Source organism: Salminus brasiliensis, chromosome 1 (assembly GCF_030463535.1).
Source record: "Salminus brasiliensis chromosome 1, fSalBra1.hap2, whole genome shotgun sequence".
Taxonomy (NCBI): Eukaryota; Metazoa; Chordata; class Actinopteri; order Characiformes; family Bryconidae; genus Salminus; species Salminus brasiliensis.
The window spans coordinates 53,724,762-53,748,584 of NC_132878.1; the positions used below are offsets into that span (position 1 = coordinate 53,724,762).

At 40.9% G+C, this 23,823-nt stretch overlaps 1 protein-coding gene across 1 annotated transcript in view; it reads left to right on the plus strand.

Moving 5' to 3' along the window:
• scfd2 (sec1 family domain containing 2) overlaps positions 1-23,823 on the plus strand; it is a 167,603-nt gene that overhangs the window by 79,217 nt on the left and 64,563 nt on the right. The window contains exon 6 of the mRNA XM_072682666.1: positions 8,151-8,427. Coding sequence (XP_072538767.1) covers positions 8,151-8,427 — 277 coding nt within the window. The remainder of the gene's footprint in view (positions 1-8,150; positions 8,428-23,823) is intronic.

Here is a 23,823-nt window from a genome sequence, read left to right on the forward strand (position 1 = left end):
TCTGTTATCAGAGAACCTACTAGTTAACAAATGCGCGTTTGCTTTAAACCTATGTTGTAAACAATGTGGAACAGTTGTCTTTCAGATTGCAACATTATGGAGGTTTTGGTGATTCAGCGTAGAGGATCTGGTTCTAATGAAAAAAGATATTTACAGTAAGGGCTTTTTACAGTGCCGTCATTGAGGATATGATAATGACGCATCCCTACGTGGAGGAGAGAGGGAGGGAGCTGCAGAGGTTAACCATGGGCCTCTTTCTGTCTTCTCATCTTTCTTCCATCCATGCAGTCCTCCTCTCCCTGATCTGTTTGGCCTTGCTAGCCGTTTCTAGTGGGAAGTGAGGAATGTGGCTACATTTAGAGAAAAGTAACGGCCTTGAATGCTAAGTCAACAACTATAAATTCACCATGAGCCCATTCCCGAAAGCGTATGTGTGCGAGAGTGCGCTCGCGCGCTCATGTCTATCCCAGCAGGTTGCTTTATTGGACAACCAAATTAGCTAAACATGACTCGTGCGCAGATGTCAGGTGTTCCCAAGTACGCAAACACACGGCAGTGCAGGCCATTAGGAGTCTGACAGCTGAAAATATGCCTTTAAAAATACATTAGTCTGGGGACCTGAGTGCGCCAACTAACAGGGGGGGCTTACAAATAGTGAAATGCGCCCGCACACACACACACACACACGCACACACACACACACACATGCACTGAGGTTTTGTGACTCTGCACAAAATTTATCATCATCATCATCATCATGCAGGAACAGCATGATAAAAGAGAGCTATGTTTATACCATTGTCTCTCAGCCATAAGTCTCTCGCTCTCTTTCAGTTCTTCCCTCTCCTTGTGCATCTCCCTCGCCCGCCTTTTGTTCGCAAACAAAACCAAGGGGCGAAACGCATATGTTCTGACAAATAATTGGAGCAAGGGTTGTGCACGGTTTCCATTTCGCAATGTTTAACGAGAAAAATGTGGGCCGTGATTGGGGCTGATGTGAGTAAGTCGCCTCCAGGGGTGGAAGCTGGCAAGAGCTGTGCACTTGCGCACTCGCACACTCACACACTCACTTTTTTTCACAAAGGTATAATGGAGAGCAGGATTGCGTGGGGCAAGTGTACAACTCATGAAGATGGATCCCTGGATCATCAGGAGTCAGTGCCAACAGACTGCCCACATACATGCGTCTAGCAACATTCAACCAAATCAGCACAGAACAAGTACATAGATTATTAGTCTCCAGGGCAGACTAATCATGTTGAAGCTCTTAAACTCTGAGGTTAAATATAACGACTGGAGGCAGGACATGCACACAATGCTTTCCTGTAGAGATGACCCCAAACTAACCACTTTTCCTTTTCTGATATGGACATTGGCCTCTTGAGTATCGTCCAATACCAGTATAGGATATTAGTCTTTTAAAAAAGTACCGACGTCTCATCACACAGTGCGAGTGTGCCCTAATTCAGGCTAGATTTCTTAAGTCCCAGCCGTCACATGCCATCAGGCTGTTGGTATGTGTCAGTGGCTTACCATTGTGTCCCGCACCATTGACTGTAGTCAGCTCTTGTTAACTCTTCTGTTGCTTATTAAGCCATGAGAGAACTCAACACAAGAAAATGGCATTTCTGAGAGCGAGCAGTAGGAGAATGGACCCAATTTTCACTCTCACACTTAAAGCCACCACTAAATTTATTTATTCAGTAAGCTGATCCTCGATGTCTGCATAGAAGCGACATGACTTTGGCTCGGGCAACAGCTGGGGCAAATTCCCAGATGTGGTTTAACACTCTCATTTACAATCATATGATGTGACCTTTAGAATTAGACTGATTAGACTTATCTGATTTTCCCTTTATGGTGGTTTCTTGAATAATTTGATGAGTTATGCACTGATTGGTTGTTTTACATAACCACACAGAAGCAGCATAGCACAGTATAGCTTTGTTTTTAGCTCTGTAACAAGAACATTGCCATTGTTCTAGAGTCTTACCAGATAGTGCTGGTTTACGGGTCTTTTTGTGTGTGGTTATCTAGCTGAAGAGGGTTAGCTCCCTTTTCAAGCTTTCACTTCCTCATGCCCTGTTTTTAATCAACCTTTGCCCAGATCAGACCAGCGCTAACTGTAATGGTCAGTCCAGAATTCCCTTTTCTGTAACTTCTGCACTATTTAAGGTGGAAGGGGAAATCCCTGTGTTACAGTGATGTGCTGTAAGTTATAGGAAGATTACATGTAATTAGTGGACAGATTTGATGAATCAGAATTAAAGCTGATTGTTGTGTCGCTTTAGAGGCTGAACATTCAGATCCCTAGTGTGGGGTGGTGCTTGTGAAAGGGTTAATTGGACGTAATGCGAAATCTGCCGCAACTAATTCATTTTACGTCACAATATCCTGATAAATCTGGTGCATTATGATATATGTTTGCCATACCGCCAGACAGGACCTCAAGCCCTTCCGGGGTCTATCTGTGCACATGCCTGATTAGACCACATCATCATCTTCCACAGACCATCATTGTCTTTCCCAGTGAGAAAGTCACCCTCCAGTTTCCCACACTTTCTCTTCATCATGGGTGTGTTTGAGCATGAAGGGCTTGACACTGAGCAGGTGTGACACAATCTGATGCAGGTCATCTGCCAAAGCTTATCACTTCCTCCCGCTGATCCAGGCCTGCGCTCACACTGATTATCTCTGTATGGAGAGGGGAAGAGAGGGAGTGTTCATTTCCCGTCTGTTTGGCTGTGAGCATGAATGGCGAACAGTCCTCAGCCTTACCCAGTGGTCTTGGACCTTCTCCAGCTCTTTGAGGTGTTCCGAATCAGCTTTTATTCCTTCAGAACTAAGAACTTTGTAATTAAAAAAGGGAGCAAGGACTTTGTTTTCCTACCCTTCGGAAGTCAATGCTAATATGAAGCACATTCATGTACAAACAAACAACAAAACAAAGGCATTTAAACACTTTAATTTAAATCAGTAAATCAGTTAAAGCAATGAATTAAAGTGTATTCGTTTAGCAATGTAAACCGTATAGCAAGACACTGGTATTACACACACACAAACATAACTTTTGTTTACATTTTGAGTGAAGTGATATCCTAGTACAATTATTTTACCGAACAGATGAGAGATCTGTGAATGTTTCCGTTAAGATGGATAATCCTGTCAGATATTATCTACTATGGGTCATAAATCTCATGTCTAAGCTCCTGTTAATCAGGTGATACAACAAAATGGCTTATTATTATTTTTAACAGTACAAAAAGTAGAGGTGGTAGTAGTAGTAGAGGTAGTAGTAGTAGTAGTAAAGGTGTTGGAAGTAGTAGTAGTAGAGGTGGTGGTAGTAGTAGTAGTAGTAATTGTAGGGGAAGTAATAGTAATAGTAGATGTGGTAGTAGTAGTAGTAGCAGTAGTAGTAGCAGAGGTGGAGGTAGTAGTAGTAGAGGTGGTAGTAGTAGTAGTGGTGGTGGTAGTAGTAGTAGTAGAGGTGGTGGTAGCAGTAGTAGTAGTAGAGGTGGTGGTAGTAGTAGTAGTAGCAGTAGTAGTTGTAGAGGTGGTAGTAGTAGTAGTAGAGGTGGTGGTAGCAGTAGTAGTAGTAGAGGTGGTGGTAGTAGTAGTAGTAGCAGTAGTAGTTGTAGAGGTGGTGGTAGTGATAGTAATAGTGTCTATGTAATTGCATTCACTATTGCTTCTGGAAATATTATCAATGACAATCTTGACAGATGCCCCTCAAGCCCCCCCTTGAGCTCCATATAAGACAATATTCAATATTCCACTATTAAAATGTTTAAAGACACTTGTCACATTAATATTTTTGTCTTAATAATAATTCTGAGGCCTTCACATATTCTAGTCTGTATACTGCAATTATCTATTTACATTATTTATTTATTTATGTAATAAAAAAAGGACATTCCTAACATCTTTGTTATGCCAGCTCAAATTCAGCCCAGCCCAGGATCTCAGCTATCCCCATATTTAACTGAAAACCCCATATTTAAGTTAATTAAATTAAAAAGTCAGTAATGCAGTCAGTGTTTTTAAATGATGCATACATTTGTTAGACCTCACATATATATTTTGTACATTATTGGACCACTCAGAACTGGATCTATGTAGGCTATACACATCTAGTTGTAGGTGGTTCACGAATGAGAGGGGAACAAAACATCCTACCAATTTCTGATCAAAACTACTATGAAAAAAAGCAAATCTTCTAATACACTTCTAAAAGTTCTAATACACCCAGATTTTGGCTCTGTATGAAGAATAGATGGCCAGTTAAACTTGCATTAAACGTGCATACATGTAGATATACTCAAAAATGCAGATTTACACATTTAGTCCATTATGCACTGCTCTTGCACTTCAACCCTCTTGGATACCAAGCAACCACATGGGAAACCATAGAAAACACCTAGTAACACCCTAGTAACCACTCGGAACATAAGTAACACATAGTAACTGCTTAGTACCACTTATTAACCACCTGGATTACTATAGCAACTGCTTAGCAACCACTTAAAACAACAGCTTAGTAACTGCTGTGCAGTCACTTTTCTGTGCAGTGTTCTTCAGGAAATGCATTTTCTTGCTTACAATAATAGCATATCCTTTTGCCAGCTTCTGTCCATGAATTTTGTCCACGAAGTCTCATTGTGGGTTTTAACTTCAGTCTCATCCAAGAGTAAAGACGCTTCAGTAATTTAGCCTGGGATACCAGTCCTCTCTTCATATGGCAGTTGAAGTGAATTGCTCATGGTTGAAACAGAAGACTGGAGCCTTAGCGTGTATTAGTATTGTGTTCAGCGCTGTGCCTCTCGGTCTTTATTGTTCCTCAGCTAGGGTCCAGAGCAAAGGTCCTTTAGGTTTCAGATACACGATCCTGAGTCCAGGCCAATCCGCTTCTCTCCAGAGGCAGAAAAAGCCGGTGTTTGTGTTGGGCCCAGAAACCGCACATGGACTTTACAGGAACGTTTCTCATTACAGTGAAATCCATCCACAGGAATATTAGATCTTTGCAGTTTCCTTGTGCAGGCACACACACACACACACACACACACACACACACACACACACACACACACACTGTTCCCTCTGTGCCCCAGAGTGTGTCCTCATCTAAACCATACATTGTCCTATTTGACTTGAATTTGTCCTTTAATTGTCCTTTTGTCAGACAGTCAGTACAATGAACAGACCACTTATGAAGGTCTACCACAATCCACTGAGCCTTAGGCAAGCATAAACCCTACCTGGGCTCTAAGCCAAGAACATTTGGTCTCCTAAACCTTTATTTTGCAGAATACCTTCCATTGTTGGTTGCAGTCGGAGATTTTTCACATCATTGTTTGACTAGAATAGCTCAAATGATCAGGTCTTTACAAATAAATGCTGAAATACAAATGAATGAACAGGGTAAGGCGCTCAGTCCTGGTCCTGGTTAGCTGCTATTGTGCAGAGTTTAGCTTCAGCCCGAATCTAGCACACCTGATCCAGGTTTTTGAAGGCCTTTAGGAGCATCTGAGTATTAGATCCAGCTGCGATGGATCTGAACTCTCCGAGGTGATAGACCTCAAGGACCAGGATTGGGCTCTCCTGATTTAAAACAACAGGATAAACGTCACATAAGGTTTTCTAATCATGCAGGCCTTATGGAACTTATTAGTTTGAGAATGTTCAAGCACATTAGAAAGTATGGGAGAAAGATGACGTAGGAAGAAATACTAAAGCAGGACTAAATGCAGGACTGAGTCATTTAAAAGTGGGAGACAGGGGCCTTGTTTTAAACCAGTCCTTAACGTCCCCTTGCTAACTGACCTGTTTACTCACCCATCCAGACATGCATCAAAGCTACGCTGCTCGAGTGGAGGAGGCGAGAACGAGGAGCGGAATGTTCAAACGACCTCGGCTTGGTTAGCCTGAGTGTGCTAACGAGAATGAGAGACATTTGAAAAAGCTGTGAATAATCGCTTTGTCTGGCCATGTGTTTTACTGTGTTTCGTTTGTTGTTGTTAGCAGTGTAGCTATTAGCTGGCAGGTGGAGACGTTTACTAAGTAAGCCCAGCGAATCAAATGTCATGTTTTTTTTTTAATCGTTTAAAATTAGCTGCTATGGCTTAGAAATATGGAAGCACATCAGTAGCAAAATTCAAATGAAAATCTTATATGTAAAATGTATTTACAATTTTCAATAAAATCTAATTGTATATCCATTTCAAAATTCAAAAATCTTATAAATATAATAATATTAATAATAATAATAATAATAATACATTATTATATGTTATTACATTATCTTGCAGCATCAGCCAGCAAAGCCTATTTTTGGTACTGGCAAGTAACCCACCCATTCATAGCTCCCCCTAGCACTAGCAAGGTTCCCAACACTAGGAGGGTAAGGATGCCAATGCAGCATCAGGGGGCAGCCCACACGCTCAGAGTAAAGCGATGGGTCCCCAGATCCGTCACTCTCTGACGCCTGTGCTGGCTAACATTACTTTCAGAATGATGAGGGAAGAGAGCACCATTAACCCACCCAGAAAGAGAGCATAGCATGGGCCATTGTGCTCTCTCCAGCTCATTGACATTGATGGCTCGGGATTCAAACTTGCGACCCTCTGGTTTTCTCTTTCCATGCAGGTTTTGGCAGCGACTGCTAGACATAGTTCAAATAAAGCCTGAGTTGGGTAAAAAAAATAGACTGGCCCTCATAAGTTCGATTTAGATGAAGAACAGATGACTGCATTGTAGCCTACGGCACTTCCCTACTGAAAAATCCAGCTAAACACCATATTCTAATGGTAGCTGGTTTAAGTTGATTTAAGCTTATCCTTAATGGTCAAGCTGGTCTTCCAGGCAGAAACATCCATATGTCAATCAGCCCATTAGGGTAGGCCACAGAACACAGCGTTGAATTAAAACCTAACCTATTTAAGAAACAATTGGTCCATACCCATCCAAACCCAGCTCAGTCACCTGTGAGCAGCTCCTAGCTTCTACAGCTAATGGATACTCAAGAACTCAAGATGTTTTCTCAGTCATCTTTCTCTATATTGGAGAGGCCTAAGGATTTAGGTGCTTTACGTATTCCAAATATCTGTGTCTTACTGGATCTTCCTGATGACAGCTGTACAAGGCAGGGTAAATCTCTGATGAATCTCTGACCCCCCCGGAGAAAAATGAAGGCAGCATTAGCTAAATCGCAGTGGCTTTTCTGTCCAATAAATTTGAACACAATTTAATATGTTTGCGCAAAATCCCTCCAAAATATGCAAAACTGTCTGGGTGCACTTTATCATCTCCCATGTGGCCTACTGCTGCGTTAGAGCCAGGGGGGTCAGACATTCCACCACTGTGAAGCATAGAGTGGTCTATCAGAGGGATAAATACACTCATTATCTTTTACAGTGAAATTGACTTGTGCTTCTTCCAAGACGTCCTTTCAGGTTTCTCGTCCTCTTGTTTATTTACACTGGCCCGTATTTATCAGACTGACCCATGCAAGTTCAGAGCTCATCATTAAATGGGTGTAGACAAGCTTCACTCACAGTGTTATTAATGATCATGTTTGTTTCCACTCTTTATTTTATATTGATTCATATTGATCAGCTGTGAAATTATGGTCTTTATCAAAATCAGTGCAATTAAAAAGTAAATACAGTCATTTACAGTCACAGCATTCTGAAAAGGCTGCACTCTCTCTGCACTGTATTTTATCAGGGGTTTTACTTGTCTCATATTTGTCCGTCAGTTTCATTAATCAGATGAAAAAGGGCCGTCAAGCAGCAAGAGTAACATTTAATTCAATTGGCCTTACATGACATTGCACGTCCTGTGTCGTGACTTTTTGGCATGCTGACATCGCAATGATGTTGCTGGATTGATATTTTGTGCAGCCCTACATAACAGTCCATATAAAACCTGATCACACAAACATACATTCTCCATTGTCTGTTCATTGTAAGGGTTATAATGAGTAAATGTAGACTATTTAGTGTAAATATACTGTAAATATTAGTATTTTTATTCTTATATATTTGATATCTGTATATCATTTGCCAGGGCAGCTTTTTGCTTATCATTGCTTTTACTTAATGGAGCTAATTTTGCTCACTGATAAAATTCTTTTGCACTGTCTATGGTTTCAGGCACTGGGAGACTCTGGACTGCCAGATGTTCTGAGGCAACTCCTCCCGCTCATCAAGTCCAGCAGTTCCGACCCTGGCGTGGATTCTGGTTCTGGTGATTTGAGTGTGGATGAGCTGCTGGTGCTGCTAGTGTATGTTTACTCTCTGGCCCAGGAGACCAAGAGCAGCTTGCAGGATGAGGAGCAGGTGGAGAAGGTGGAGGGAGAGCTTATTGGAGCGCTGACCCTCCTACTGAGCCGGCAGACCACACTGAGCCCTCTCCTGCAGGATATTACAGGTACTACGGTTAGACCACACTGTAAGGTCCTTCCTCATTTCTGTCATCATCAAAATGTGGCAGTTGGAGATTTACAGCGCTTACACATGCACGTAGAATCTTGGTTACGCAGATAACCAAGGCCAAAATGTTACAAGATATTTAACATGTAGTACAAACTATGTTACTCTGGAGGCAGAAGCATCCTTATACATTTAAAATAGCAGCATAATCAAACCTGAGCACACCTGATAGGGCACTACCTACTGATTCTGTCATTGCAGAGCGTTCTGGTGATGTTGGTGACTGACTGAAACAGTGCAGAAGCGACATTCAGCAGCATCTGTCCTTGGCATTGTAATTCTGGATGGGTGTTGTCCTAGATGTAGGCCTAGTACAGTCCCATCATGAGCATCGTATTCCAGGGCTATTTTTTTTTTTATCTTAAAATAATAATAATAAATTACACATTCTGGAGAACACTCATTTTTCTAGCTGGTTTATGCTAAATATATAGACTCTGACCCATACTTGCTCATTCTTGACTTCTGTAGTTCCCTCAATAATTGCCATGGACGTCTTAACCTATAACTTACGAGCATTATAATTCTAGCCTGCACCAGAAGGAGGTCAGTCACTTTACATAGCCACAGTGCCGCTGTATGCGGACCACCTGTAGCGTAACATAATCATCCCAAACTCAACCACAAACATTTAGTAGCCATACCACTATGCTCATACCACACCAGAGTGAAGGGACACACCCAGAGAAAGAGAGAGAGAGAGAAAGAGAGAGAGACAGCACTATCTCAGTACCTCAGTAACTTTGTCAGGGAGCCACAGTAGCACCATGACTTCATACACACTGAATAAATAAATGGAGTGAAGAAGAATAAAAATAGGCCCTGATATGAATATATATATATATATATATATATATATATATATATATATATATATATATATATATATATATATATATATATATATATATATATCAGTTTTGGTAGATATTGAGGTATTGGAAGCTTGAAGACCTCCAACCACTAAAACACTGCTTACTTCTACTGAAGTGATACGAGTTGAGCTGGTGCATTTAAACACAATAAACTATAATCAAAGAAAATCACAAAGATGTGACATTTTAGGGACGGACAGATTCAGAGAAAGCAAACAAAACTTAAAAAGCACTGAGAAATTTGGCAAACTCTGTCCTCACATTACTATTATAACACATTATATATTATATTATAATACAAATATTCTTTAAGACTTTTGCTGTTTGCAATTTTAAAATATGACATATGAGACCTTATTATCAGCTGTGTTAGTAAAGCACCTTTAAAAAAAAAAGATATTGACTAATGCTGTGGCATAGCAGAAATTTGAAGACCCTTTAAAAAGGACCCTATTAAAGAACACAAGAGAAAGGGAAACGGGCCTGAAACAAAAGACAAAGAGGGGAGTGGTGGATGGGTGGGTACCAAGAGTTAAAGTGGATTTGGGGAATACCTCTGGCTTTTATCTCACTTTATCCTGTCATCACAAAGACAGGAATACTTACTCACCACCCTTACACCTCATCACTCAACTCATCTCTCTCTCTCTCTCTCTCTCTCTCTCTCTCTCTCACACACACACATCCCATACACACATTTACATGCACACATATGGTCAAGTAATTAACTACACATATTTTAATGTCAGAATCCACCTAATCCACCTCTCTCTCTCGTTGGGTGAGGGTTGATACAGGCATGTCACAATGCGTCCATTCATAGCATAACATCCAACACAAACTGCAAGATGCTGGTTACTTGCCATCTTTCCTGTCTGATTTTATAGTGCTGTTTTCTGGGCCTGATGTGCTTTCTGTGTGTGAGAAAAAAACAAGACTAACTTACAAAATCAGCACCAACTTTTGGTTGTAGTATCATCATACAAATCATACATGGTGTAAGTCAGTAGTCAGGATGTGTTGTTTTTAGTACCGTTTTTGATCTGCTGGTAAGAAGAAGACCGTTAGAAAAGAACTTGTCTAATTTCTCTGTGAACTCCAGACACTGTATGCATCAGTTCAGTTCCACCAGCAGCACCAGAAGTGGACAAAAACATTGAAAAAACAGTTAATTGAACTGAATTTCATGCATTGATTATACCCAGTCCTTGACAGTATTCTTATAAATATCCCACCACAGTCTTCTCCACTTGAGCAGATGTCAGAGGTTGTAAATATTATGACACGTGATAGTATATTCACCAATCAGCCATAAACGTAGCACCACTGACAGATGACGTGGAAAACATTGATTACCTTTATCTACAGTGGCATCTGTCAAGGGCTGGATATATTAGACAGTAGGTGAACCGTCAGTTCCTGAGGGTGATGTGTGTTAAAAGCAGGAGAAATGGGCGAGCATAAGGATCTGAGCCACTTTGGCAAAAATGTCTGGAAGACTGAATCAGAGCATCAAGCAGGTCTTTTATGGTATGCAGTGGTCAGTACTTACCGAAAGTGCTCCAAAAAAAAGGACAGCCAATGAACTGGGGACACCACAGGACGCCACTATTAGGCAGGTGGTACTAATGTTATGGCTGATAAAAACATGCATTTTGTGTGTGTGTGTGTGTAAAGGGGGGTAAAGGTAAAGGTGCACGTATTTGTCACTGTACAGTGTGGACTGTACATCGAAATGTGTTCTCCGCATTTAACCCATCTGGTAGTGAACACACACTCACACACACACGTGTTAAGTGCTGTATGTGTGCTGTATTAGTGTTCTACCTCTTTTCATATTTAACTGCAAGGGTCTTCTGAATCTCACATGAGCCAAACGCCTAACCTTGAATGCAGTCCAAACCAAGACACACACATACACAGGGCTACTGAGTTCACTGAAGTGTGTGTGTGTGTGTGTGTGTGTGTGTGTGTGTGTGTGTATGTGTATGCACGTGTTCATGGTACGTTTGCATATGTTTGAGCATAGTGTGTGCATGTTTTACCTTCAGCCCTGTTGTTTGCTGTTGTAATTGACCAAAGGGAAATTCAAAGTACCTATTAGGCTTGGTGGGGCAACCCTGAAGCCCAGCCATTAGCCTGGTAAGATTGGACATGCAGCACACACACACGCACACACACATACCATGCAGCAGTGGGCAAGCTGGCGTCCACGGTGCCATCTTTAACTCATAATTCTATCTTTCAGCAGGAAAATGAAAGAGAGGGCTCACCCACGCCATGCTTACTTAAGCACACCGCCCTGTATGTAGTAGGTAGCTGCTGTAGGGCTGCAGTTTCATTCAGTCTGCTGAACTGATTCCTTCAAAAGAATCAAACATCTGGTTGGAACCATTCATTTTCTGTACAGTAGGTGAAATGATTAGCAGAAAACAACATGTTGGGCCGCGGTGCAACGGTACTACACTATTAGTGTAAATTACACGTCCCTGTGAGGCCAGCCCAGAAGACTGCACAATTAGCTCTTCTTCCTAAGAGGGTGTCTGTTGTTTATTTTTATTTATTTATTATTATTATTTTTTTTTTTATAGAGATAAGGAGCATTTCACAAACATGGCTTGTGACGCACTCAGTCTCCACAATGAGGAGTTAGTATTCGAAGAGCTTTTGATGCTTTACATTAATGAAACTGCGTGTCATTGTTTTCCTGTCAAATCAGCATTAAATGCCATTAAATGAAATGCAATTTCAAACCACTAGCTATTGGTCATCTTCATCGCAAGCTGTCGGTATCTTTAACAGCCATATTCAAAATTGGTGTGGCAGTGCTTAGTTAATGATTTGATTATCTTAGCCCACAGTCATGGGTTTCGGGAAAAGCTCAGTCAACGCAGCCATCCGTAGCAGGGAGTCCCAGAGAGCTTCATTGGCCTTGCGCTCCCTACCAGTCCGTGCAGTGCTACCCAAGTTGGGAGTCTATTGGCTCCTCCAGGCACATTCTGCTGTCCCATGGCGTTTGCATTAGCGGCAGATTGAGAAGAAGCACATGCTAACCTTCCCCTTTACCAGCACTGGTGGCAACGTAACATGGGGGACTCAAGCCAAGGGGTAGAAGGTGATGTAATTGAGAAATTTGGCCAAAAATAAATAAATCACGGAATTCATTAAGGTATTCATAATAATCATTTCCAAGATTCCTTACCAACTCAAGTAAAACTTGTCATGAGCCTCCATTACATGCTAGCTACATTAGCATTTTATGTTATTTAATCAGAAGATTATTAGAAGATTGCTGACGTGATTCTTTGCTTGAACAAATCGATCCCTTTAGAGCTTAAAAATCTGGATTTATTATTACCACACCAAACTGAGGATGTTGCCACCCAGGGAGAACACAGTACAAAGACTGCACTTATAAGAAACCCTGGTAACAAATGGCGCAAGGCTTTACTGGGACTGGGAGTTAGACGTTTGCCAGTTCAGCTGCTCTGCGGCTCGGCCACTTTTGGTTTAATTTACAATGTTGAACATGTGGAGCCCATGTGATGTGTTTGTCCTTCGTATTTTATGAAGGATATTTCATATTTCATATTTTGAAATAGGTTTCATTTGGGAGAAATTAAAGACCACTGGAGCCTGTCCACCTCATGCTCACTGACTTCCCTTCCTCTTGTTCTTCTCAAGAATGTTTGGCTTCTGCTGACTTCCTGCTGTACTTGGCTGAGGGGCCCACCTATCTACAGCCCCCCTTCTCTCTCTCTCTCTCTCTCTCTCTCTCTTTCCCCCCACTTTACTCTCCTATAAGCTGTGCCCTGCAATTACTGTTCTGCAGTGCCAAGGCGCAACAGGTGTGTTCAAGAACACATGTGGATGTGTGTGCGATGGTCATTATGGGTGTGTTTCTGTGTGAGTGTGTGTGAGAGAGAGCGAGAAAGACTTAGGTAAGAATATTCGTTGTGACATTCATCCCAATCAACGAGTGAAATACAAAGCAGACACAGTCGCAGACCCGTCACCATGACGACCTCTTTCTGCTTTCTGTTAACACTCCACATAACACACAGTCACACACTTACAGATTTGAACTCTTTGAACTAGAAAGACATGTGTCCGTCCCCCTGCCCCGCCACCACACACATACACACACTCTTTAAAAGACTGATAGACATTATTGTTTACCTTTAGAACCTCTCATATGACTGGCTACACTGTATTGTGTATATCCAGAAGACCTCTGGGATGAAACACGTCTTAGAACTTCAGTGTTGGTGGGCGGAGCGAAACAGTTATATCAGAGCAGGCTGTGGTAAATTGCAGCTTGGTGGCCATGTATACACCGGATTGCCATCAGTAGTAGATGCTACACTGATCTATGTAACAAGGGACGTGTGCTTCAATATAAATACACACTTGTATTTGACGGATAGTGTAAGGTATAACACAAACAAACAAACAAACACATACACACACACACACACATACCCCCATAACTACCTCCTGGTGAATTATAGAGCATCTCCAGACACTCATTAAGCACAGAGCCTTGCAGGACCCACACAGATACACACCACATACACTCACAGGTGTCTTTCATTTTGTCTCTGGACGTGTTTACGAACATCAGCTGTGTCTAGTGAGGAGGACATGTTCACCCCAATGCTTTTTAGGAGTTACCATTAGCCTAGTTGGCATAGTAGAGTGTTATTACTGTTCAATTTTGCTTGTTGTTGGAAAGCATGTGATCTAATTTTATGAGGTCCTGGACCCAGTCCTATACACTCATTATAGTTGTGTGTGTGTGTATGTATCTATATATAAGTTTCAGGAAATACCCCTGAATCTTTGTTCAAAGCACTTGGTATGCAAGACTGAGAAGCCCTGTAGTGTTCGTGTGCAGAAGATTAATCAACCAGCCACGATGTGTAACACAAAATTGCTTGTTCAGGTAACACAGAGAATCTTCTTGGCACAGTGTCAGAGTGAAATCTGTTACGTATTTCTTCTAAAATTAGATTTCCGCATCTCAGTGACTCAAAATCCCAAATCAGGTGAACCAGAGTCCTTCTATTCTTTTAGGAATTTTCATTCTACAGAATGTTTGTAGTTCTGCAGAATTCCTGAGCTGTCTTTCACGCACCGCTTGTTTCAGATTACCCTATAGGTGAGGTTCAGGTTAGGACACTGTAAGGTCCTTTCAGAGAGCTCTAGCTCTCGCACTCTTGGTGTAGTTTATGATGTTGCTCTTGGTGGATACTTGGAATATGTTTTGGATCTGTGTGCTGTTGTCGAAGCCAGCCTCTTCAGTTTCTTATTTGCTTCCAGAATTCGCTGTTATTTAGCTGGCTGCTATACAACACCGTAGCATAATAGATTCGTTCATACGCTGAACATTTGGCCATGTGTTCTTTTCAACAAATCCTGCTCCTGTTTTCCTCCGAACATGTGTTCTGTGATGTTTTCCCAAATGCCTCTGGCTTATCTAGAAGATGTGTTGTGTACTTGATGTTCACTTTCATTGCGAGATCGCTGGTTGACTTTTTCATGACTTTTTCATGCAGATCATGTTTGTGCAAGCAAAGCTGCACAGTAGAACGATGCACCACCACTCCTGTCAGCTATACCTGCACTTACTTTCAAGCCGGGGGCTTTGCTTTACCTTGCTGGCCAGCATACAGAGTTTTCCTCCAAGAATGAGGGGCAGTGAGTGAAAGAGAGAGAGATAGAGTAGTTGTAGATAAGTGATGTAAGAGCAAGGATGGCTCAGAGTAGATGAATGGATAGAATGCAGCGAAGTAAGGCTGGCAGTGGAGCAAGATGAGATCCTGACTTGAAGTCTGGCTCAAGCAGAAAGGCAGTGTCCGCACACTGTATAAAAACAAGCCTGTGTCTCTGGTTTTAATTGAAGGGAGAAACAGTGTTTATCTAAGAAAAAGGTTCGGTTTGAGCTCTGCACTGTAGGAAATGAGCTCTTTACTGAACTTAGTCGCGGCCAAGTCCACATTAGTTACCTCAGGCAGCACCACACTCATCAAATGCAGAATGTTATTGGCCGTAGTTATGACCAGATGTCTGCAACAGTGCATTACTGGAAGATCTTAGGTGCTTGCATCAACTAAAAGTTATTGGACTAGCTGCATGCCACTGTCTGATGTCTCTTTATGAGTGGATGAGCTTCTTATTGCAGTTGTAGCAGTTTGTAGTATTGGATAGGCTTTATACAAATGCAGTAACTCTCTAACCGTGAATGCATTTGGATATTATTGTTTTGCGGTAGACATGTGCCGATCCAATACTCAGCACGAGTGTCTGTCCGATACTGGCCGAGCTCGTTGGATTGGATATTGGAAGAAAACAAAAAAATATAATCAATCCATTACCCTACTTGCCCTATCGAACCATTTTTTTTTAATATCTAAATTCTTTTAATATTTAAATTAAATATGCTATTATCTCCTAAAAAAAACAAACATGATGTGTGACTGTCTCTTATAAGTACTTTGAATTTTATATGAATAAAGTTACGTCAAACTATCACAAAATCACACAGAATTGGCCTAGAGGTCTAAGGGTTAAGAGAGAGGAAAACACGGATTCGGATTGCTATCGGTATCTGTCTTTTCCCCCAAAGTCTGTGTGTAGTTGCTGCATTGTAGTTTCCGGTTCTCCTTCTTGGTTCCTTCTGGGTGTTGGTTTTGGAATGAACCCAACTTAAAATGGTTGTTTTGTATGCCTTACACCATGTTGTGTTTGTGTGTGAGAGTGTGTGTTTTGAACAGTGTACATATTGTTTATCTGCATTGAAGCTTAGCAGTGTAATAGAGCATATCTCACACGTGCAGCATGCTGATAGGAGTGTCTCACTATATTCCTCGAGGGGGTCTGGAAACACACACACACAAACACATTTGTACAATGTCTGCATTTGGGGTAATATACAGTCTTATGCAACATCTGCCAAATTACAAGGTATCCTTACTTATGTCTGGGCGATATGGTAAAAATACTATATTACGATATATAAAGTTTTTTTTCGTGATACACAATATTTATCACAGACTAAACATCAGTAGCGACAGATTCTTATAAACTTCAGATTCAGATCCTCTCCTGTACTGAATACAGTGATTAACATCTGCTGCTCTTCATCTAATTAAACCAGTCTAATTACACTGCTTGTAATGAAACCTGCCGCTGCATAACAAAAAAGTTAACAAAATGTATCACAATACAATAAAATATTGTTATACTGCCAAGCTCTACACTTACCCTTTTAATTGAGCAGTAGTCAGCACATATTCTGCATCTAATCAAAATATAAAACACTATCTTTTATAAATTAATACAATAAAATAAATAATTTCATCAGTATGGACTTTGCAAATGTGCAAAAAGTGTTGCAAGCTTCAATATTTTATTTTTTTTCTAAGAAAAATAAGATCTCACTATTTGATTTGGAAATCAGTCCTGAGGCATGTCAACAACTGTAACTAGAAACTGTGAGCTGAACCAATTTCTAACCTTAAAACCTCCTCTGACCCTCCCATCCTTATTCTAACACCCAACAACCATGGACTCATGGACTCGAATGTAATCGATGCCCACAAGGCAGATGGAAAGCTGTAAGAAGATTGCCAAGCAGTTTAAGCTTGCGATTTCTACAGTGCGGACCACAGTGTGGAGGTCAAGCTGAGTGCTGGAACACCAAGAAAACTCTCAGGGAGAACTGCTTGTGTGCTGGGAAGACATATAAAACCCCCACATGACTGCCAAGACCTTGTACGCAAGTCTCGCTGAGTCAAGGTGATGGTGCACTGTTCCAGTATGCAGCTTTGCTTGTACAAACTTAATCTTCATGAAAGAGTCATTAGAAGGAAACCTTATTTACGACTCATTTACAAAAGTCAATGTTTGAAGTTTGCTGATAAGGTCATAATACTACTTGTTGGTCACAGTCAGCTGTACAAAATCAAAAACCTCAAGCACTACTTGACTTTCAGCTGCTACAAAAAGCAAGCTGTGTTTGCAAGCCTCTGCCAAAGGAGGTGTTACTGTGACCTGGCTCTGTGAGGTGCCTAAACATTTGCACAGGCAGCACTGATTTTTTTCTTTCTATTAAATGCAGAATAACTACGTTAGGTTTTGCCAGAATATTTGATGTCGTGTAATGTAATGTAAATATTGTTAAAATTTCGAATGTGTTGAATTTATTGTTTTTGGGATGCCATGACAACATGACAGTGCATGACAACATGTCTGGTGTATTCCTCTTTGCTGGGCTTACAACTGAATTAGAGGTGGGCAATATGACAGTATTTTATCATATCATGATATTTTATGCTTTTTTAAGCATATCGACGATATGGTCAGTAACACTGGCCAACTGCATGTGTAATTACAAACAGTTCTAGACTGGTTTAATTGGATGAAGTGTAGCACATTCTGAATAAAATCACTGTACTAAATATGAATGATACAATATGTACTAAATACCAAACTGCTGTTTGGATGGTAGTTTTTAAAAATGTGGATTATGATGCTGATGCATTTTCACATTATCGTTATTATATTATTATTATTAGATTTAAATATCGTGATGCAATATTTTTACCATATCGCCCAGCCCTAAGCTGAGTTATACCCTATATGTAAATTTTGCACCTGGGATTAATAAAGTGTAGCGTTCTGTATTCCCATATGTAGGTATAACCAGCAGTATGTAAAATGCACCCTAAATCTTAACCTCAGTAACCAAAAAGAAAGGGATTAACCCTTTCAGGTTTAAACAATAGCAGATGTAGCTTTTACATCTACATCTACAGAGTCAGTTCAGTGTGTGAAAACACACACACACACACACAGACACACACACAGAGAGAGAGAACCTGGGAAAAGGATCAGTTACAACCAGATGATCAAGCATCACAAATAAACAACCTAAGACCCAAACGCCTCTCTGTCCTCTTCACCACAGCATTCTATCCTCTACAAATATACACATAACGCACAAACACACACATGCTACATATGGAACACCATACACACACACACACACACACACACACACACACACACACACACACACAGGCACATACAGGGCAGGCTGGTTCTGTTGACATTAATTTTACGGAGAGATTAGCCTCCACCAATCGCACCACAGCCACAGCTTTTACTGGGGCATCCCGGGAGGTCCGTTTGTGAACGTGTCATGAGTGGGTGGCTTCCTTTATTTACCTGCCAGAGTTTCTCACCCTCTATATATCTGTGTTTGTTTGTGTGTGTGTGTGTGTGTGTGTGTGTGTGTGTGTTTTACTGCTGAATTCTGTGTGTGGTCATGTTGGTGTAACTAATGGACTGGCTATATGTGTTTGTTGGCTGATCCACTGGATTTTATATGCAGGTTGTGTAAAAGTCTTTCATGTGTGTTTGTGTGTGTGTGTGTGTGTGTGTGCATCTGATGACAGTGCAGTATTTCAAACATTACTCATCCATGTCCAGTAAGGGGTTGTGTTACTGGTGAATTAACGGAAACTTGTCAGAGGTGTTGGTCTTGGTGGAGTACCTTGTGGTAATAGTTGTAGTCTTTATGAAGCCTGTATAAAAAGCTATAATGGAGCTTTGATGGGTGCCAGGGGTGCCCACCAGCATGACTAGCAGTACAGGCACATTTCGAGAATATGCTAAATATAGAATGTACTACAGCAGCAGCTATTTTTAAGTTTAATAAATTACTATTTTTTTATTTATTTTCATTTATTTGAATGAACAGACAGCAGCAGCTACCATGTTTCCTCATTCTGCCATCCAGCACATTTTTGATTTGATTGATTGATTGATTGATTGATTTTGTTTTTGATTAATAAGTTTATAAGTTAAGGTAAATAAGTTTCTCTACAGAGACCTTCTGCACATTCTAAGGCAGAACTATTGAGGGTATTTTGCCATAGGAATGAATAGGGGACAGGAGTCTCAATTAACACTATTAACACCCAAACAACCATCTGGGATACCAACATCATGCAACCACCTAGAAACCACTTAGCAACACCCTAGCAAGCACCTGAAATACCATAGCAACCACCTAGCAAAACAAGGAGAGACGCACAATAGCAGCCACTTAATAACACCATATTAACCACTGTAGCAACCACCTGAGATACCATAGCAACAACCTCACAGCCACACACCAACACCGCAACACCACAATAGCCAACACTATGGCACAGCAACCACTTGGAAGCACTTAAGCTGTGCAACCATTCTGTGTTTTCTTTAGAAATACACTAGTAACACTCACCCATCCACATGCCGTACCACAACACCCTATCAACCACATGTGACACAATAGCAACCTCTTGCAATTCCATAGCAGTGGCCTAGTAACCATTTAGCAACTCCATAGGAACCACTTATCCACCACCTTAAATGTCATAGCAACACCGTAGAAAAACACCTGAAATACCATACCAAAAGTTTTCCCTAAAACCCTAGTAACCACATAGTTACAGCCTAGCAACTGCCTGGGAATGGGAATTACTTAATCTTAATATAAATATAATTTCAGCATATATAGATTAAATGCTCTGCATGTATCTATATATTGGTATGTATATATTATATCCACAAGGAGAGCAAGCTTGGTATGGAATTTAAACCAGAGCCTTTTCTATCCTGGCCCTTTTCCCCCCTTTTTATCCACAATGTAAGACTTTAGAACATTTTTATATGAACATATTCATTTTTTAGAACATATTCTCTGAGGATATTATTGTGCATATGCCACTGTTTACCTTGTTTTCACATCAAGCCTGTAAATTATATTGTTATTGCTTTTTTACTTCTATTATTTATATTGTGTATATAGTGGTAATATATCTACGTTTTTGTATCTGAGTGTCTTGCTATCCCTTTGCTGCTGTGACACTGAGAATGTCCCCAGTTTGGGACTAATAAAGGATTATCTTATCTCAAGTTTCTTTTCTGAATTTTCTAAAAATGCACTACTCTATTTACTGTGCAGTTGCATACATTAAATACATAGATGTTAATGTGTTAAATTAAAACAGTAAGAATCAATAAAATGGGTATTTTAAACAGAGAAGCCCAAACTTTTCACGCTTACACACACAAATACACATAGGAACCAGTTCTGTAAAGTCCAAGCACTCTTTCCTTCTGTCATACAGACACACTCGGTGTTGTGCTGCCCGTGCTTGGTTTGGCTGTAGGAAATGAGTGGCCATGCTTTAATTAGTGGGAAATTAAAAACTGGGGGATGCTTTGAGGGGGTCGGAGGGAAGTGCTCTTCAGCTTCAGGATAGGAAGTGCAGGCAAAAGAGCTCACTGATAGGGCGATTTCACCCCTACTCCAGTATCATCCAATCACAGCACAGCTGCACAAATATAAAGGCAACCTTACTTACTAAACTATCATAGACTAAATAAATAATCATAGGCTTTCATAGGCTGTGTGTGTGTTTGTGTGTGTGTGTGTGTGTGTGTATTTGTTCGTGCGCATGCTGTCAGTTTTTCTTCCTGGGTAAATGAAAGTCTGTAATACACAACGTTAGCACTTATTTGTGACAGGAAATTCTTCAGCTCATAAAGAGCTAGTAAACAGTAAAATCCTTGCAGGGGTCTCTCATACACACATGCACACTCAGTCACATGCACTTGGGGACTGTCACCCCGTGCCATACACACGTCCACACACACGTCTCAGTTCAACTATGAGTCCACTGAGGATTATGTTTAGATTATTGACTCATAAAACACACACACACACACACACACATGTACACACAATGAATATTTGTTCTCTCTGGGGGTCCGGCCCTCTGGCCTTACACACACGACTGTCTGGACCATCGCTGAGATACAGCTCTTTTTTCACAGCGTCGTGTCTTTCATCCTTCTCTGTCTGTCCCTCTCTCTCTCTTAACGTCCTTCGCAGGGGGAGGGGGCACACAGAAAGACACAGAGAGAGAGAGAGAGAGAGAGAGAGAGAGAGAGAGAGAGAGATAGAGACAGAGACAGTAGCATGCACCAGAGCATGCAAAGCACGATTAGGCTGATTCCCTCAAAAAAAAAAAAAAGATGAACTTTAAGACTTTAAGACTAAGAGAGAAATGTTGCAGGGCCTAGAACTGACCCCTGAAAAGCGTCCCCTCAGTCAGCCGATTTTGAGGTTCCCTGACCCTGTCCCTGGTCTGTAACACACAGCAGCCTCACAGCACTGGCTCTAGATTACTGGGGGAAGCTAATTGAAACTCAGAGTAAACTAGAACACTATCAGGCCTTAAGAAGACAGTATGAACTAGAAGAGTATCTCCCGGCCATCAGTGATCCAAAGCAGAGACAGGTCCTGACCAATTACCGGCTCAGTGACCACAGCCTGTCTGTCTCTGTGGCCACTTTTTGTCCGATGAGGTGGAGACAGAGATGCACTCGCTCCTTCACTTAAAAAAAATCAAACTAACATGAAGAATTTTCACAAACAGGTTTAAACAGCAGAGGGGCACACAGCTTTCCCTTGCTTCACTAATTATTGTCTTAGTTCACTTGAAATTCTAAATAATACTAATTATTAAAGTCATTTTGCAATTATTTACACTTCATTATTGTCACTACTTCTGATGTTTGACTTACTACTGTTGTTTTGGTCATTGTTGTTGCTGTTACTGTTGTGCTATTGCTTGTACTCTTTACAGTGAGAGCGAGAGAGAGCCCTTGAACATGGATATGCTTGCATATGTGCGTTCCCTCCGCTGCTTGAAGGCTGAGCCTTTTACAGGGTGACCTGCAGGCTCCAGTAATAAATGCCATCTGCAGGCCCCTGTGTCCGCTGTGCTCTTTACTGCTGTATGATCAATCGCTCGTCCCACTCAACTCCTTCTTTCTAAACCTACTCCTTCATTTCGAAGCGCTCTGTTATCAGCTCATCTTCCCTGTGATCTACCCTAATGCCCATAGCTTGCTCCCTGCATGGTCTGACTGCTCTGTTTTAATCTAGCCCTCTTTTTCTCTGCCGTTTGAGCTGTTTGGTTGATTGGATTCTTTTTCGGAATGTTGAACCTACTGTGTTTGGTATGTTGCAGCCTATTGCGGAGGGTGAATTGACCTCATCGCCACCTTTTAGTCCAGCCACTCTTGTGTTGCTTTGGCTTTTTGACCACTGTCCTGCTGAAAGGCAAAGTGTCTCCCAAGCTTGTAACAAGATGCTGCCACCATTTCATTTTTTGTTTTTCAGTATTGGCATCTTTCTAGCTACCCCACTACAAAGGCCAGCTCTGACTGGTCCATCTTTACTCTAGACTCAGTCTCTTAACTCTCCTTCAAAGTGATTGTTGTGCTCTCTGTAGTTTCTCTCACAAGTCCCCTGATTCAGATTAATTACAACAACTATATATATATATATATAAACACACACACACACACACACAGCTCTGGAATGTTGTTTTACGTGTATGCCAGTCATTTTATTCCAGGCATTTTGTTCCAGGTATCAAACAAAGCTGACTTACCTGACTTTGCAGACTATGAATGGCATAAAGTCACCCAAAAGCAATGTAAAAGACTAGTGGAGAGCCTGCATGAAGACATGAAAGATGTGATTGGCAGTCAAGGTTATTTCACCATAGTGAATTCTGAATGCTCTCAAACTTCAGATATTAGTGCTGTGTTGTTTAAATTTCAATAATAACTTCTTTGCATTTTAATTATTATAATAATTTCTTTGTGTTATTTGGTCAGTTGTTTTTGAGCAGTTGTCATTTCTGCAAATAAATGCTTGAAATTGCCAATAAATAGTAAATAGTAATATATATATATATATATATATATATATATATATATATATATACAGTCATGGCAGACAGAGATTTGTTGCAATTTTATGTTTATTGTCATGTATCAGTGTCTTCCACCTTTCTACCGGAATTCTGGACCACTCTTGTTGTTTTGACCGTACACACGATACGTGCAAATGTTTGTGGACACCACTTTTAATGAAAGCATTCCGCTACTTTACTTCCGCTACTACTGCGCCCGTTGCTGTTTTCGAGAATTATGGTGCTCCATTACTTTTGGGATGAGTTTGGGAGTAATCATTCAACATGCTGACCGCACTAATGCTCCACAGTCTAGTAGAAAGCCTTCTCTGGGAAGCAGAGGCAGTTACTCCAACAGCGCAGATATTTAGATCACTGGGAGAAGCTAGTTTAAACGCAGAGTAAACTAGAACACTATCAACACAAGTAGGATAAGCTCTTTGTAGTACTTTTGTCTAGACAATGTGATGTAGTTTTCTGTTGCTGCTGCTGCTTTGCTGGTTTCTGTAATTAGTGCATCATTGCATAACATGTAGGATAACCCGTTTACAGGAAAGAGTGTGGTCGTACGTGTGAACTGAACGAGTAACCGCATGTGAATGGATGTGTTTGAAGGTATTTTCTGTGTGTGTG